Source organism: Adiantum capillus-veneris, chromosome 11 (genome assembly GCF_014529385.1).
Source record: "Adiantum capillus-veneris isolate H3 chromosome 11, ASM1452938v2, whole genome shotgun sequence".
Lineage (NCBI taxonomy): Eukaryota > Viridiplantae > Streptophyta > Polypodiopsida > Polypodiales > Pteridaceae > Adiantum > Adiantum capillus-veneris.
In genome coordinates this window covers 114402522-114419491 of record NC_140941.1, presented here as the reverse complement: position 1 = coordinate 114419491, position 16970 = coordinate 114402522, and the positions used below count along the sequence as shown (strand labels likewise).

General features: G+C 40.3%; 1 protein-coding gene across 4 annotated transcripts in view; it reads left to right on the top strand.

Moving 5' to 3' along the window:
- Positions 1-13898: 13898 nt before the first annotated feature.
- The window catches only part of LOC147447864 (flagellar radial spoke protein 5-like), a 91045-nt gene continuing 87973 nt past the window's right edge, over positions 13899-16970 (top strand). For 3 of the 4 annotated variants that reach the window (XM_086523732.1, XM_086523730.1, XM_086523733.1), the window contains exon 1: positions 13899-14054. In XM_086523732.1, the coding sequence (XP_086379858.1) occupies positions 13988-14054 (67 nt within the window). In that variant the 5' untranslated portion in view covers positions 13899-13987. The remainder of the gene's footprint in view (positions 14055-16970) is intronic. The other variant, XM_086523734.1, reaches the window with a different exon arrangement.

Genomic DNA, 16970 nt, shown 5'->3' with positions numbered 1-16970 from the left:
ATTGGTTCCACTCCACAAAGATACAAACTTCCCTCGAAGCTACCGTGCAAGCATGGTACCTCGTAGTGCTGGATAACGATAGAATTTTGCTCTTGCTAATTGAATTCTTGCTACTCAATAATCTTCATTATTGTCAATTTTGTAGCATTGATTTGACTAGCATTAGATAAAAGCAAAAGAGTGCTTTCAAAGATGCTCAAACTCTAGATAGTACTCTAGTCATGAGGTGAAACTTTTTTGCAGGTTTCTAGTTCAATTTTTTATTTTGATTATAACACACACACACATAGTACCATAAAAACTTTGAGACATTGTAGTATGCCTCTTTGAAAAAGTTTTTGATGAGAGGCATAAAAACCAATTAGCTAGTGTGGTTGGGGTGGGGGATTCTCGAGCCTCTTGTGCAGGGGATTGCCTACCCCCTTTAACCTCTAAACCAGCCCTTGTCAACAGCTACACCTAGCTAGGTATGATGTTCCTTCCTCACGAAATCTCATGATGTCAGGGAAAGTTGCACCCTCAAAATTATTGTTGGAATTAGCCTCAAGCTTGTATATTTCTGGCCCTCAAGAATTTAGAGACTGAGTTCCATCAAAAGCCTATCACCAAGGCACAAGATGAGCGAGAGAGAGAGAGAGAGAGAGAGAGAGAGAGAGAGAGAGATTTGTTTGTGCAAACTCTACTTCTAACATTGGGACGTGAGCTACGCAGCTCCCTTGTCTTTTTTTTTAATAAACCTCAAGCTTGGCTCCCGCTTCTATCAATTGCATATCTATTTGTGAGTAGAATGTAGCAAGGCATAATGCACTGAGAAGTTGTTCTTGAGAGAATGTGAACAAGGTTTTCATAGATACAATTGTTTGCCTAGAAGGATTGATGGTAGCCATGAGGCATATTGAACAATGCAGCAAGGCAAGGCCTAAACAATTGTGGCTGAGAAAATGTCAACCACATTAACCTATCCAGCAACCATGTCAGACATAAGCAGGGGAACACCCAAGAAGTGACTCTGAAAGAAACAATGGTAGAATTTAAGCCATTTCAATTGAAGGATGAGAGTATCCAGCATGCTTTACCACTGAGGCTCTACCAAAAACACCTACATTATGCAAAGACAAGGCTTATAAGAGACACATTTCCAAACCATGCAATGGCTAATACCATCACATTTGAGATGGATTCAGGCTCAAGAAAGCATATAAAAGTTGCAAAGTACATACATGAATCTTTGACAAAGATGTTGGCACTCGAAGGAGGAGAAGCACTAACTAGAATTGCCTATCCCAAAAAGTCCTTGAAACATCCAACTTAGATTTAGTCTTTGAAATCACAAATCTGATGTCTCTTGACCCACAAATTGGGACTTTCTCAATCAAATGGAGTAAACGGGCTCACAATGCAATATGGATTCCAAATGCAACTCTTTGGACAAAACTCACAACAAAGCCATTTCAATTTCTTTTTGATTTCTATGGTTTGCATAGTTGGTAGTTTTCTGGCCCTTTGATTCTCAAATGAGGTTCAAATTTCATGAGATTATGGGGTGGGATCTACAAAGAATGTACCAACAATTGTATAAACCTCTCATCAAATTATGGAAAGTGATGGATTGTGATTCATTGCCTCCCTTAGATGCATTCCAGTGCTCTTGGTTTTTCAAGGCCTCAAGGAAGCATGACACTAGTCCCTCTTCGGTTGGCATTTCATTGGTTGGACATCTAATTATGTATTGCTTCAAGTGTGCAATATTGTGCCTCATAGACTCACCTTCTTTTTGCTTGAAGGGCAAGATTTGTGTGAGGGTGTGCTTAACCTTCGTCTTGGTGTGGGCTTCTATGAAGCATTTTATGAGGGTTGTAAAGTCATGTAACACACTTGGCTCAAGCATTTGGAACCAATCCAATGCTCATCCCTCTAAAGTGAGACCAAAACCTTCCACCATTACATGTGTATTGCTTACTCTTTTAGCATAGACCACTTATTGGAAATAGGTGACATGATCATATGGATCACATGTACCATCAAATTTGTTGCACAACTACAATTGGATGGACTAATTTTTTTGTGCCAAGTACTAGTGGACATAGTGCTTGTTTTACCGATTCTTTGATTTGTGAGCTTGTTTAAGTATGGACATTATAGCCCTCAATTGGCTAGATGGCCACCATCCCCTTTGGGATATGAGTCAATAGGGATTGAAGATGAAGATCTATTCCTTCCATATCTTTTTTGAGAATGAATTTTTCCTTCAAACCCAACTGGTACCCCAAATTTGTGGTCCTCATTGACCGATTTTGTTTCATGGCTCTTGTAGTTGCAAAATGGAGGCATTGTGTCCATGTGGTTGCTATGATTATGACCACCAATTTTTTGTAGTGTGTAAGAAGGAAATCTCTTGTGTGTTTTGCCCAATTTAGAGTCTCACTTGCATGTTTTCATGCCTTGGTCATTAGGCTTGAATTTCCTAGTGGAGCATGCGAATATCAACATGTTCATACTTGATATCTCATTGTTCAAAGTAGAGAAGTGCACATGAGTGACTCCCCTGTACATGAATAATTGAAGATGATGAGTAGCAATTTTCACTAGTCAAGTCGTGAGGTGTCACATAGGGATTTCCTTGTAGATTCTTATAAAGTATCAATCATCTACAAAGATTCTAAGAGTTGAAAAAGAAGCAACAAAATCATAATACTTTGAATGAAATTTGTGTACCTCATGGGGGACAAAGTTGTATGCTTCTCTCAAAACTTGTTGGGCATACCATGTTGCTTATGAGTTTTTCCTTGACCTCGGTCATTTAATGAGTACTCCAAAAGAGCAAAAACAAGAATTATCATTTTCCATTTTATACCTATGGGACGATTCTCTTAGCTCTAGAAGTAGTAAGATCCTTGCAATGAGTCCTTGGGATTTGTTCTGGTGTTTGTAGCCTCAAGTTTGCTCCAATGCACCAAATTTGGTCAACGTCTCTAAGTTTGAGCCACAAGAGTGTACTTCCCAAATTTGTCAAAATTCTTGGGCCACATGGTTAGTGAAAGAGCTTTTGTAACCCACTTGCTTAGTCTAAGAGGATTTGGTGGCTATAATTCAAAAGTATGTCCAAAATAGTGAGTATACTCTGCCAAAAAACTAGTTATTGACACCCTTAACTTTATAGTATTATTTGACTCTTTAAAATCCAGAATTGCAAAAATGATTCAACATGCAAGTTGTAGAGCAACTTGTAAGCTTCATTTAGGGTTTTTTTTTTGTAATCATAGTCTGTATAACAATGCATCATGGTTGTCTCTTAGATTAGATTGGTGTAGCTTCTTAGATTGTTTTTGGATCTTTGTGCTTTGATATCACTCCTATGCAAGACCACCCCTTTATTGGTGATGATAGTATTGTTTTGAAAAAATTTGTTTGTAGAAGTGGAGTTGGACATGCTCTCGATGGTGTAAGAATTTTGTGCTATATCTTAGATTATTTGCGATGCTCCTCTCTCTCATGCATGGTATGAGCATGAGCTTGTTGCGTAGACTATGTAGTAGAGGCAATCACCTGGGAATCTCAAAGCGATAGAGATCTCCTCTCCGCACTTGCTTGTTACTTTAAGGATCCAAACATGTTTCTTTTCAATACTTACAAATGATTGAGGTTTTCATGAATCATTGAGGATCTATAGAAGAGGCACGTTGGAATCTTAAATAGCCATTGATCCATACAGGGTATATCATAGATATTCTCTCTCTCCTCCTATATATATATATATATATATAATTTGTAAACTTTTCTTCTATTAGTCTGTAGGGGCTCATATCAATTTTGACCATATAGTGTACGACCCTTCATCCACAGTAAACCCAAAAATTCCCTTCTATGCTCAAAGCAATATGAGTGATCCATAACAATCTATTTCATGGTACATGTAGTTAGCAAATGTTCAAAAAAATTCCTTCTAGGGCAAGCCCTAGTGTTGATGAAGACAATAATCTACCTAGGTACTAAACTTTAAAGTGAAGGGAAAAAACAAGAGAGAGATTAGGTTAGGAAAGGCTTTATGTGTGCTAAAAAATAAATAATGTACAACCCTAACTAATTCTCTACTTAAACTACTCCTAATATAATCAACAAGAGTAATCTCGACCGCAGTGGTTTTGAAAGTTTTAGAGAGATTGCACTCTCTTTGTTGTCAAATCCTATATGCTTAAAACAAGCTAAAATCCTAATCTAAATCTGAAGGTTTGGCAACCAAAGAAGCCGATCTATTAGGTAATTACCTAATATGTAACATATATAGTTGCAAACTCTTTAGCTTAGGTTGGTGCTCTCCATCAATGACGCCAAAAAAAGTCATGCGTTCGTTGGCACATAAATGGAGGTGGGAATCAAGAGAGCTTTTTGAGGGAGTTTTTTTTCCTAATTTTAACTTGTAGTAGCAAAAATTTGAAAAAAAAGCTCCCTCAAAAAGATTTCTCAATGAGAGAGCTTTCGGAGGGAGCTTTGTCCCCCCCCCCCCTCTCTCTCTCTCTCTCTCATATATATGTGTGTGTGTGTGTATACATGTAGATATATTCATATATCTCCCTCCCTCTCTCCCTCCCTCGAGAGGGGGGGGGGGGGGGGGGGGGGAGGGGTAGAGAGAGAGAGAGAGAGAGAGAGTAGAGAGAGCATGATCTAGAGCGCACACGAGAGAGAGAGAGAGAGAGAGAGAGAGAGAGAGAGAGAGAGAGAGAGAGAGAGAGAGTATATATATATATATATATATATATATATATATATATATATATATATATATATATATATATATATATATATATATATATATATATGAGAGAGGGGGGGGTGGAGACAGAGAGATGAAGGGGAGGTAGAGAGAGAGAGAGAGAGAGAGAAGAGGGAGAAGAGGGAGAAAAATTCTTTTGAAAGCTCTCTAATCGAGAGAGCTTTCTGAGGGAGCTTTTAAGGGAGTTTCTTTATTTATTTTTGCTACTACAAGTAAAAATCAAGAAAAAAGCTCTCTCCATACCTCTACTCCACATAAATCCTCTAAATCATTAGCTTACCCGGCTAGTGCTTTGTGGCAATCATACTTGCTTATGGGAGTTCACTGAGCATGTAGGGTAACAAGTGCTCGATCTACCCTACCCTATCTATAATACACATGAAGTGTGTATCTATGGTGAGGATACCTTTTCTTAATCCTACTCACACAATCAATCCTACTCGATCTATAGTCTAAAATAACAAAGCAAACATTGGTTCTCATCAATAAGTCATGGAATGCACAAAGTACATGTACACTTGCAAGAGAGCATATATAAAAGCATTGGAGAGAACACTTCTCTTCATTCACAAACAAGCATGCACATAGTTTCACAAAGCACACTTTGAATGCAAGAAATGCACATGCACTCAATAGAGAATAGAAGAGAGTAGGTGCCCCCAATTCATTTAATTGAGGATTTTTGTGAATTTGAATGACAAAAAGGTTAGAAATCTTAGTAGAAAAATACATTGAAGAGTGCGAGATCTCGTATGGAAAATGAATGGACTTTAGGATATGGAAAGTCAAGTGTACGGAGGAGATAAAAGGTGAAAATTTGTTCAAGGATATCGAAAGTCAAACAATGTAGAGGAGATAAAATGAAGAGTCTCATTTGCCAATAAAAGAGAAACCTTTCATGTGATTACCCCCCCCCCCCCCTCCCTTTAGATTGTCACATTCATTAAGTGTTAGGTATAATATCCTTAGCCATTTCCTAGAGGAATCGTTTAACGAATTAGTTTTTTTTTTCAAAACTAAAGCCATTAATAGAGTAGCGCAAGAGAGAAGTTGTGCCTCAACATAGGGTACAAAACCAACCTTGCAAGCTATGGAAGCTTGATCTTTTTGCCAAGGAGAAGAGAGCTTTTGCTTACAAATCAAGTCAAATGTCCTTTCACATTCTACAATGTGATATGTACACCTAGAGCTTCAAACTGGTTATCTGATCGTAGACAATAGTTAAACTAAGTATAATTGAGAGCTTAGGAGATAAAAATTACAACTCATACGAGCCATGGATATTATAATAACATTATATCAATGTTTGACCACTTGAAAATTTACAAAAATTATGTGCAAAGTCCGAGAGACATCGAAAACACCTTTTATTTTCATATTTGCAAATAGTAGCTCCAATTAGGGTGTAAACGTGTATGCTTGCTCATCTCTTTGTTCTCGTTCCAAGAAACTGTAATGGAAATGGCCTATGAACTTTGCGAGTAGCGGAATTAGGAATTTAGATAAAGCACTTTTGTGAAATTACTTTGTGAGCATAGCGGGTGAACTTAATTGATGGTAGCAACATAAACATGGTACTTAGTTAACTTGGCATGAACAATACCTTTTCAAGAGAGGGAGTTTAGAGAACATGACAATAGTTGAGGATCGGATTCATATGGAGCCGGTCCCCCCTCCAATAGGTATTTGTATTATAGTTTCTCCCATCAAGAGAGACTTGGTACAATACATTGCGTTCCTTGTGACCTAGGTGATGCAATGGAGATGGAAAGCTTCATGCATCACAAGCATAACATAAACTTTGTAGAAAGCATTAACTATCCCAAGCCTCAATCCCAAGGCCTCAAACACCTTCGAAGGTGGAGAGAGCTAGCGGGGAATGAGGGGGAAGAGGAAGAAGAAACATTCCATATAAGAAAGAAATAGTTCCTCACTTATAATCACTCTTCTTGCTAGCATACACAATAGCATAGTAATGAAGATGGAGAAGAGGGCAAGCTTAAGCATTGAATCATGGCTCTTGGTTGGATTTGCATTCCATATCCAAGAGTGTTGGTGTAGGCTCTCACTTCTCACAAGCTTGGAGAAGGAGGTGGAGTTCCTCTACTTTCACCAAGTGAGAATGAATCCACAAAATGAGTGTGTGTGTGTGTGTGTGTGTGTGTGTGTGTGTGGTGTATATCCCCCTAGCACCCCCTTGCTTTCTTGGGGAAAGTTGTAACTTTTCCACATGCTACAAGCTCATTGGACCCCTCTCCAATCACATGCAGCATGCATTCAAGTACATGGGTAGTCTTTGGACAAGTGTCCTCCTTGCCCCTTAGAGAGAGAGAGCTTGAAACTATCTAGATATTTGTTGGATGGAACTAGAATCTCATTGGACCCCTCTTTAGCCCAACCAATAGCATTCAAGCACACCATGTGGTTAAGCATAGAGGGAGTCTGACATGTGTCCCATGTGCCCTTTGGGTGAGTGGAAAGGTTAAGTCAAAGATTCCCCTAACTTTGGGACTTTCATGCGTAGGAAGCTTCTCAAGCACCTTCCTCATTAAGTTTGTAGATCTCTTTTTGACTCAAGCACCTTACCCCCCATGTATGGGAAGCTTCTCAAGCACCTTCCTCATTAAGTTTATAGGGTCTCTTTTTGACTCAAGCACCTTACCCCCCATGCATGGGAAGCTTCTTAAGCACCTTCCTCATTAAGTTTGTAGGGTCTCTTTTTGACTCAAGCACCTTACCCCCTGTTAAGTATGACAAGCACCTCAAGTACCTTAGTCATCAAGCACGACAAGCACCTTAGTCATCAAGCACGCACCTTAGTTATCAAGCATGACAAGCACCTCAAGCTTAGGTCGGGTTCCCACCTCAAGATCAGCCCTAGCTTGCCTAAGGTCAAAGGACTTTTAATACTAACCATTGGAGGTCTTTAATGAAGCTAACCTTAAGGTCTTTTGAGCTCCATTAGATGCATGATACTCTTTGATAGACTACCTCCTTTTGGACCCGTATTGAGATGTAACCTCTCTCCTCTTGGTCCCCTGCTGAGATAAGTCTAGAAGCACTTATTGCATATTCTCTTTGGTAGACCATCTCCTTTTGGACTCGTATTGAGATGCAATCATCTCTCCTTTTGATCCCCTGCTGAGATAGGTCTATAAGCACATGTCTCAATTCTAACTCTTGTTCTCGTTTATTCTCCCACATTAAATGATCAGTTTAATATGAGAAAATCATTTGGTAAAGTTATATATTGTATTTTATGACATTACCTCTCTCTTGAAATCATAGTCATCCTCGACTATGAGGTAGAGAAGATAAAGCCTAGTCATTAGTCCATGTTACTTAGCAGATAGAGGATCCCTTTTTACCCTTCGACATCATTCCAAGATGGATGACTAATCCATTTAGTGATTGGGAGACGTAGCTGCCACAAACATGTCTGCTCTTTAGTCCATATCATACTTCCAAAGTAGAGTGACAAGTTCTACTTGGTGTTTGGGAGACGTCGTCACCACAAACATGATTCTAACCATGCATACTTTTTAAATTTGTGCACAATAAAAAGAGAACTAGTCTTATAAGACAAAAACAATTTTAATTTAAAATGCATTTTCATATGCTTACTCTAGTGCAGTATTGTAAGCATTTACAAGGTTCATATTATCCTTAAGCTAGGTTCCTTGCATGCATTTAGCATCTTCAAAAGGATAATTCTTTAACTTAATAAGATATTGTCAGATAATCTTACCGTTTCTTAATACCTTGTCTTCATGTCATAGGATGGACTCAGGTTAAAGTACTTCTTCTTGATCTTCGATTTTTGGAGGGTCTACAACAACTATTGCTTCTTTTGATGGCGCTCCTTTGTAAGGCTTATGTAAGCTCTCATGGAAAACATGGTGCATGAGCCAATGGTTGGGCAACTTTAATTGATAAGCCATCTCATTGATTAGCTTAAGAATTTAAAAAGGACCATAATATATTTTTGCTAGTTTAGCATCATATTCTTGGTGGTCCATAGGACTCTCGCCCGTAGTATGCCTCAGATGAGCCTTGAGAAACTTTAGCAAGACCCAATCATTTTCCTTAAAGGCTAAGGCTCTTCTGCGCTTATTAGCAGCAACCCTTTTTGCCTTTCCTGTGAGATGGATATAACCCCTTTAATCTTTGGAAAAGATTCTTGTAGGTCTCAGCTATATTCATCAGCAGCGAAGATCTTCCCATGTAATTTAAGTAGTAAGGGACTTCTGGATCTTCCTTCTTTAACCTCAAAAGGTATCTTTAATCTCAAAAGGTACTTTCCTCATAGAAGTATGTACAATATCATTGTACGCATACTCTATAAGAGGTAGGTACTTCTATCATTGAGAACATTGATCTACTTCCATGACATAGGTTTTTAGTATGTCAAGAATTGTTAGATTAGTTATTTCACTTTGGTCATCCGTTTGTGGATGATAAGCTGAAAGAGAAATTTAATCTACTTCCTAGATTCTCAAAGAGACCCTTCTAGAAATTACTGGTCATTCTAAGATTTTTGTCCGACACTATGGATGTTGGAAAGCCATGATACTTGAAATTTTGAGATCTAAAGAGGGTTGCCATTTGATGTGCCTTAATAGTCTTTTTGACAGGCATAGAGTGTGTTTTCTTGTTAAGCCTATCGACGGAAACAATCCAAGTTGCTTCCCTTGATCAAATTTCAACTTTTGGTATACCACTCATTTTGAAACATACTCTTGTATGTTTACTTTTCATGGTAGACCAATAGAATTACATTTCTACTCCTTGAAGAGTAGATTATGGACTCCCTTTTTGCCCCGCATAAGGAGAATTATGGGATCAATACATGACTTTCTTATTGTATGGGTGAGTAACACATAGCCTATTGCCGTTTGGAAGATAACCATCCTTCAAGGTGAATGCTTCTTTTTTCTTCCCTAATGCAAAGGCTGTAATTACATACTTAAAGTCTCGGTCAGTAGCATACTCATCTATCATAAAAGATAGATCATTGTAAGTTGCTATAGACACCACATTTACCCTTGGTTGTTGTGAAAGTGCATCCACCACCTGATTATGCTTGCCAACAATGTGAGCAATATGAAATTTAAAAGAAAATTTGCCCACCTCATTTGTTTGTCGGAGAGCTTGGTTTGCGTCATGAAGTTCTTGAGGCTTTGTGATCCATTCGTAGGATGAATGGAGTCCCCAAGAGATAGTGTTTCCATGTGTTTAGGGAATATAGAATAGCTAGTAGCTCTTTTTTGTATTTGCCCAATACTCTCTTATCGAAGTTGAGTCTTTGACTCTCATATGCTATGGCATGTCCTTCTTGAACATGCCCTTCTTGAAGCAAAATAGCTCCAAGGCAATTACCACAAGCATCATATTGGACCTCAAATGGCTTTGAGAGATCTAGTAGTGTGAGCACATGTTGAGAGATAAGATTCCCTTAAGCTTCTTCAAAAGCTTCTTGCACTTTTGCAGTCCCATGAATACTTAACGTTCTTTTTTGTTAAGTCATGTAATGGGCTTGCTATTAGAGAGAATTTTTTTAATGAAGCATCTATAGTATGCACACGTACCTATGAAGCTTCGTACCTCTTGTAGATTCCTTGGATTAGGCCATCCTTTTATTATCTCTAACTTTGTTGGATCCATACGAGTGCCATTATTAGAGGTAATGTGACCTAAATATTGAATCTCTTGTAGGAACAATTCACTTTTCTTTTGATTAATGAAAACCTTATTCTCTCTCACAACTTGAAAGATTACCTGGAGGTGTCACTTGTACTCTTTAAGAGAATTTGAATGGCCTGAAGATTTTTGTCCATCATGAGTTTGAATGCATCTGGAGCATTTGTCACGCCAAAACTTGTAAATTATCAAATAGATCTTCTACCTGTGGCACGTGAAATCTATTTTTGATAGTAATCTTATTTAGTGCTCTATAGTCGACACACATGTGATATGTGTCGTCTTTCTTTTGCACTGAAAGCAATGGTGAACAAAATGGAGAGGAGTTAGACCTCACCATCCCTTTTTCCACCAATTCATGCACTTGTCTCATGATCTCCTCTTGTTGAGCTTGTGAAACTCGATAAGGAGGCTTGTTAGGAAATGAGCTTCCTCGTAAGAGCTCAATTGCATGGTCATCATCCCTTGTGACCTAAGTGATGCAATGAAGATGGAAAGCTTCATGCATCACAAGAGTAACATAAACTTTGTAGAAAGCATTAACTATCCCAAGCCTCAGTCCCAAGGCCTTAAACACCTTCAAAGGTGGAGAGAGCTAGGGGGGAATGAGGGTAGGGAAGAGGAAGAAGAAACATTCCATAGGAGAAAGAAATAGTTCCTCACTTATCATCACTCTTCTTGCTAGCATACATATTATCATAGCAATGAAGATCGAGAAGAGGGCAAGCTTAAGCATCGAAGCATGGCTCTTTGGTTGGATTTGCATTCCATAGCCAAGTGTTGGTGTAGGCTCTTGCTTCTCACGAGCTTGGAGAAGGAGGTGGAGTTCCTCTACTTTCACCAAGTAAGAATGAATCCACAAAATGAGTGTGTGTGTGGTGTATATCCCCCTACCACCCCCCTTGCTTGCTTGGGGCGAGTTGTAACTTTTCCACATGCTGCAAGCTCATTGGACCCCTCTCCCCCCTAGCCAATCACATGCAGCATGCATTCAAGTACATGGGTAGTCTTTGTACAAGTGTCCTCCTTACCCCTTAGAGAGAGAGAGCTTGAAAATATTTAGATATTTGTTGGATGGAACTAGAAGCTCATTGGACCCCTCTTTAGCCCAACCAATAGCATTCAAGCACACCATGTGGTTAAGCATAGAGAGAGTCTGACATGTGTCCCATGTGCCCTTTGAAAAAGGGGTGCCCTTTGGGTGAGTGGAAAGTTAAGTCAAAGATTCCCCTAACTTTGGGACTTTCATGCATAGGAAGCTTCTCAAGCACCTTCCTCATTAAGTTTGTAGGGTTTCTTTTTTACTCAAACGCCTTACCCCCCATGTATGAGAAGCTTCTCAAGCACCTTCTTCATTAAGTTTGTAGGGGCTCTTTTTGACTCAAGCACCTTACCCCCCGTTAAGTATGACAAGCACCTCAAGTACCTTAGTCATCAAGCATGACAAGCACCTCAAGAACCTTAGTCATCAAGCACGCACCTTAGTTATCAAGCACGACAATCACCTCAAGCTTAGGTCGGGTTCCCACCTCAAGCTCAACCCTAGCTTGCCTAAGGTCAAAGGACTTTTAACACTAACCATTAGAGGTCTTTAATGAAGCTAACCCTAAGGTCTTTTAAGCTCCATTAGATGCATGTTGCTCTTTGATAGACTACCTCCTTTTGGACCTGTATTGAGATGTAACCATCTCTTCTCTTGGTCCCTTGCTGAGATAAGTCTAGAAGCACTTATTGCACATTGCTCTTTGGTAAACCATCTCCTTTTGGACCCATATTGAGATGCAACCATCTCTCCTTTTGATCCCCTGCTGAGATAGGTCTAGAAGCACATGTCTCAATTCTAACTCTTGTTCCCGTTTATTCTCCCACATTAAATGATCAGTTTGATATGAGAAAATCATTTGGTAAAGTTAGATATTATATTTTATGGCACTATTACACAACAATGTTGGATGTCTCTACGGTCTACTTCTACCAACTCATCACTTTGACTAAGTTTTTAATCTTTCGATAACATTCTCACAAAACTTCAATTATAGGTCCAATAAGGCCCCGAGTGATGCTTTTAGACTTCACATAGACAAACTAAGCCATGATACTCTACTTTGATCATCCTTATCTTTGTTTACCAAACCCTATTTGGCATGCATAATCCTTTTGGAGCACACATGTGCATGATGGAGTGCCACATAATCTCACAAGAAGCACTTCCATTGGTAGGTGAAGTCAACTATGCATTTTGCCAAGGTTAGCTTAGTTATCACAAATTCTTCTTCACTTGGGCCCACTACTTGACTTGGAGAGGAGAAGATAAAAAAGAATGGTAGAACAACCATGAGGTTAGAACAATGCTCATCTTTAGACGTTGGCATGGGGAAAAATCTATAAGCCATGAGCCCCTAACTTCAGTTAAAGCTCGTCATAGCCTTTGATGACCCATATGCTATATGTGGTACCTAATTGTTAAACACTTTGCTCAATCATGCATAGCCTTTTCATTCTACAAATGTCCTTGCTGGACAGTTAAGCGCGAGTTTTTTGCTCTGATTGCTACCCTACATGAGCTAGATTTCACATTCTCTCTTGCCCTGGCAAACATGCCATTTGTCCAAATGTGCATGTCAGGGCCCCGAACACCTACCGTATAAGAGATCCGTAGCAACAACATGTTGCGGTGCTACTTTACTACCATTTGGGAATCCGTGCACTACTAATTATGCTTAACACCAATCCCTTTTGCCCCCATTTGGGAATCCATGTACTACTAATATATGCTTAGTACCAATCCCTTTTGCCCCCATTTCTTGACCTTGCCTTGAGCCCTGCTAAAGACCAATAGCTTCCACCCCTGAGACTACCTAGCCGTCACCTGGTAGTTGATAATGGGTTGTTTGTTTTGCCAAGATGACGGGCCATGAAGCCTTGTAGGCTATTCTATACTAGTGTACACATCACAATCGCATAGCTTCGCATGCCCTTCGCCCATCCCTCGGGACTAAGTGGCACGGGCATGGGAGGGTGGGATCTACGGCGGGGGGATTGTGGGCCGTAGATCTGGGTGGCGGTACCCTAGATTACTTTTGGCTGTCGCCCTTTTGCATACATGTTTTAAGTAAATTAGGACCCCCACGTTTCAGAACGCACGCATGCCGTAGTGGTTAGGGTATGCGCCTCTCATGGGTGAGGTCACGGGATCAAAACCCACACCTACAAAAGGGGGTACCCTAGATTACTTTCAAAACATGGGTACCCTAGATTACTTTTAAAAGTAATCTAAGATACTCGCATTCCAAATCTACGACCCACAATCCCCCGGCAGTAGATCCCACCCTCCCATGCCCGTGCCACTTAGTCCCGAGGGACCCATGCACATCCAGGGCCACACTCATCGGCATTCAATACCCTCTTTGTCCTGTGCATGGACCACCTTTGAAGCTAAAAAAAACATTAAAAAACATTTGAAGCTACACGCCTCCCAGGACCTGCACAAAAAATTTGGCGTGGGGAAGCGTTACTATGACTGAATTAGTCGCCCTTCCTCGCCGGCCGATTGGCACTCTCCAAGTTCCTGCTATCACCATAGGTACCTGAGAGAGAGAGAGAGAGAGAGAGAGAGAGAGAGAGAGAGCGCATGTCTTACAACAAACATGCAATGTGTCTTCATGCACTGGATGGTCCATAAAGCTTGCTGCCGTGGGGTGTCTGGCTTTCGTTGTGCAGCCTGCAGTTGATATCTGCTGATCCAAAGCTTCAAGTCAGCGAATTTTCTATGTTAAATGAGATGAGCCAACTGGGTTCAAAGCCCAGTTCCTCAAAGCTGATTAATTAAAGGCAAAGTTTGAAAGGCAAATTATGAGATGAAAAAAGGGTGTATCAAGGGGCTACTTGATCGTTGGATTAAATTTTGTAGACATTACCCTTTATCTCTGACCATTCTATGGCTGTTGTCCTTTGTTTACGGAGACAGCCAAGTCCTCCTAGTATCCAGCTGAATGAGATCATGTTTGATAATCCTCTTAATCTCTGAATATGCGAGGTGTGGGATGGTGCATCCCAATGAATACTAAAAAGGCTTTAGCCTGTCCATACTAAATCCATGTAGCTCAAACCAAGACGATATTTGTGCAAACCAACATAAAGTATCAGCCTCACCGGCCAACGTTGTGATGACGCAAGCGCACATCTTTACTGTGGGAGCTTCCATGTGCTATGAATGAAAGACATCGATCTAGCAATAGCCTCCACTACTCCATACAATCGGTGGTGCACTCATCTTAGCTCTGGTGATCTCATGTGGCATTGAGGCTTCCGTCGGATGAGCCTGGAGATCATGGATACAAGTGATCTCTCCTTGGATCTCCATCCATCTACTACGATGGTCCAAGCTAGGCCCCCATATCTGCACTCCATAAGTCACCCCTGTGAACATATCCTCTCTAGTCCTCCGAATGCTTCATATTCCCTCGTAAATCTCGCCTTTGGAGCACCTCTCATAGAGAAAGTAGGTCCACTAAATACAACACCAAGGTAGTATAGGAGTCTAAAGACTCCACTATTTCTTGTCCATATGTAAAAAAAAGATGCCGATCTCTTGAGTCTTGACCCACTGTGTTAAAATAGGTGTTGATCTCTTGACCCACTACGTTGTAGTGAATGACATCACCTTGGTTTTGCCAAGGTTGATAGAGAGCCCACTATCATGTGTCTAAGCATTAACGCATCTAGATCTCTCTACATACCCTTTGGAGAGTTTGAAATAAGCACAATATCATCGGCATAAAGCAATAGAGGTATCCATGTACCTAACAACTATGCCCCCTCTATCCCCTGCAGTCTCAATATAGTCAAGAAATCTCATCAACATACAATCCAAACAGAATCAGAGAACATCAATATACAATCCAAACAGAGTCAGAGAAAATAAAGCAATAGAGGTATCCATGAATCTTCCAGTTGTGCCCCTCTATCCGGTGTAATCTTAATATAGTCAGAAATCTCATCAATATACAATCCAAATAAAGTTGAAGAAAGTGGGTATTTGTACTTCACCCCAATAGTAGAGTGAATAGGCTCTAAAATACCCTCTGTTGTCCGTACTCTCCCTATAAAAGTCTCATAGAGTGCCATGATACTCCCATGTCATGTAGTCTCCGTTTCAATATGGCTATCACGAGACGGGCACCACGTGCCAACGGAAAAGAACAGACTGAACAACTTTAAGCACTTCAAATAACAACATGTTACTAAAAGTTGCAAAATCTTCGGTTTTCATGTTGGCATTGATGTGTCTGTTGAGCAACAATTTGAGCTAGTTTTATCGTCTATAGGAAGAAGCTTTGCCATTGGTCTTCCTCGTACTACCAGCTAGACAAGTGCAAGAAGTACCTTGTGGTGAACTGGGTACTTCTTGCGATGGCGTGATTAATTACATCGCACATGACTCCACATTGAAGTCATGGCATGTTTGCGAAGCCTAGTGTGCAACTTTCTGTGGAGTTTAGATGGATCTTCTGACACACGGCTATGAGTTCATTGGGACATAGTTATATTGCAAGGAGAGAGCTTGGGATATACATGTGGTAGTGATGTATGTGAACACACTAGGACCGCTGGGGCAATTTTTCTCTCTTTAGGAAGTTTTTTTCCCGTGCATTGTATATACACCCATCACTCTAGGGCTATCTATCTTTTCATTGCCACTAAGTAAGACACTCTCTATCGTGTGCCTTGAGCTTCCTTCCTCTTCTCCAAGTTGTGTGCGTTTCCTTGTAACCCTAATTCCAACAATTGGTATCAGAGCATGTCACGTCCTCCTGAGCTTAGTCGCCACCGTCGTCAGAACACCCCTACTCGTTTTCTCAGAGCTTTGGCGAGAGTCAGCAGGTGGATTTTTTTTTGGGTAAGCTCTTAGAGCTTGGTCTGCTCAGAATTTCATATCGGGCTCATTTCAATCTCTGTTTTCACTACAGTCAGGTTTGCAAAAGCAATTTCGTCATTTTGTGCAGAATTTTTGTCTGTGCCAATTACTGCGCATAACAGGTCCCATATATTCTACTTCAGGTTGTGCTATATAAGCACGTGTTGGTCTCACTCAGTTTCTCCTCATTTCGGGCAGTTTTCACATCAGGTGTAGGCATTTTTCATGACTGACAACAACACATATGTGTTCAAGATGTTTGATGTTAAGGACATATTGGATGGGGATAATTACCCTTTGTGGGCTTACATGATGCAACATATACTATATCAAAGGGAATTTGGAACATTGTGCAAGACATTGATGTACGTCCTTGTATTGTGGATGCAGGCGATGTTGAAGATGCTCCAGGTTTTGCTGCAAGGGTTGCTGCTGTTAGAGCTGTTTTGCCTACGGTTGAACAGGCTCGTTGGGATGTAAGAGATGCGCAGGCTCATGCATTGATTGCATTGTCTGTGAACCGCACTATCACTCCTCACATCCGTTCGGCAAAATCTGCAAAACAGGCTTCGGGATATTCTA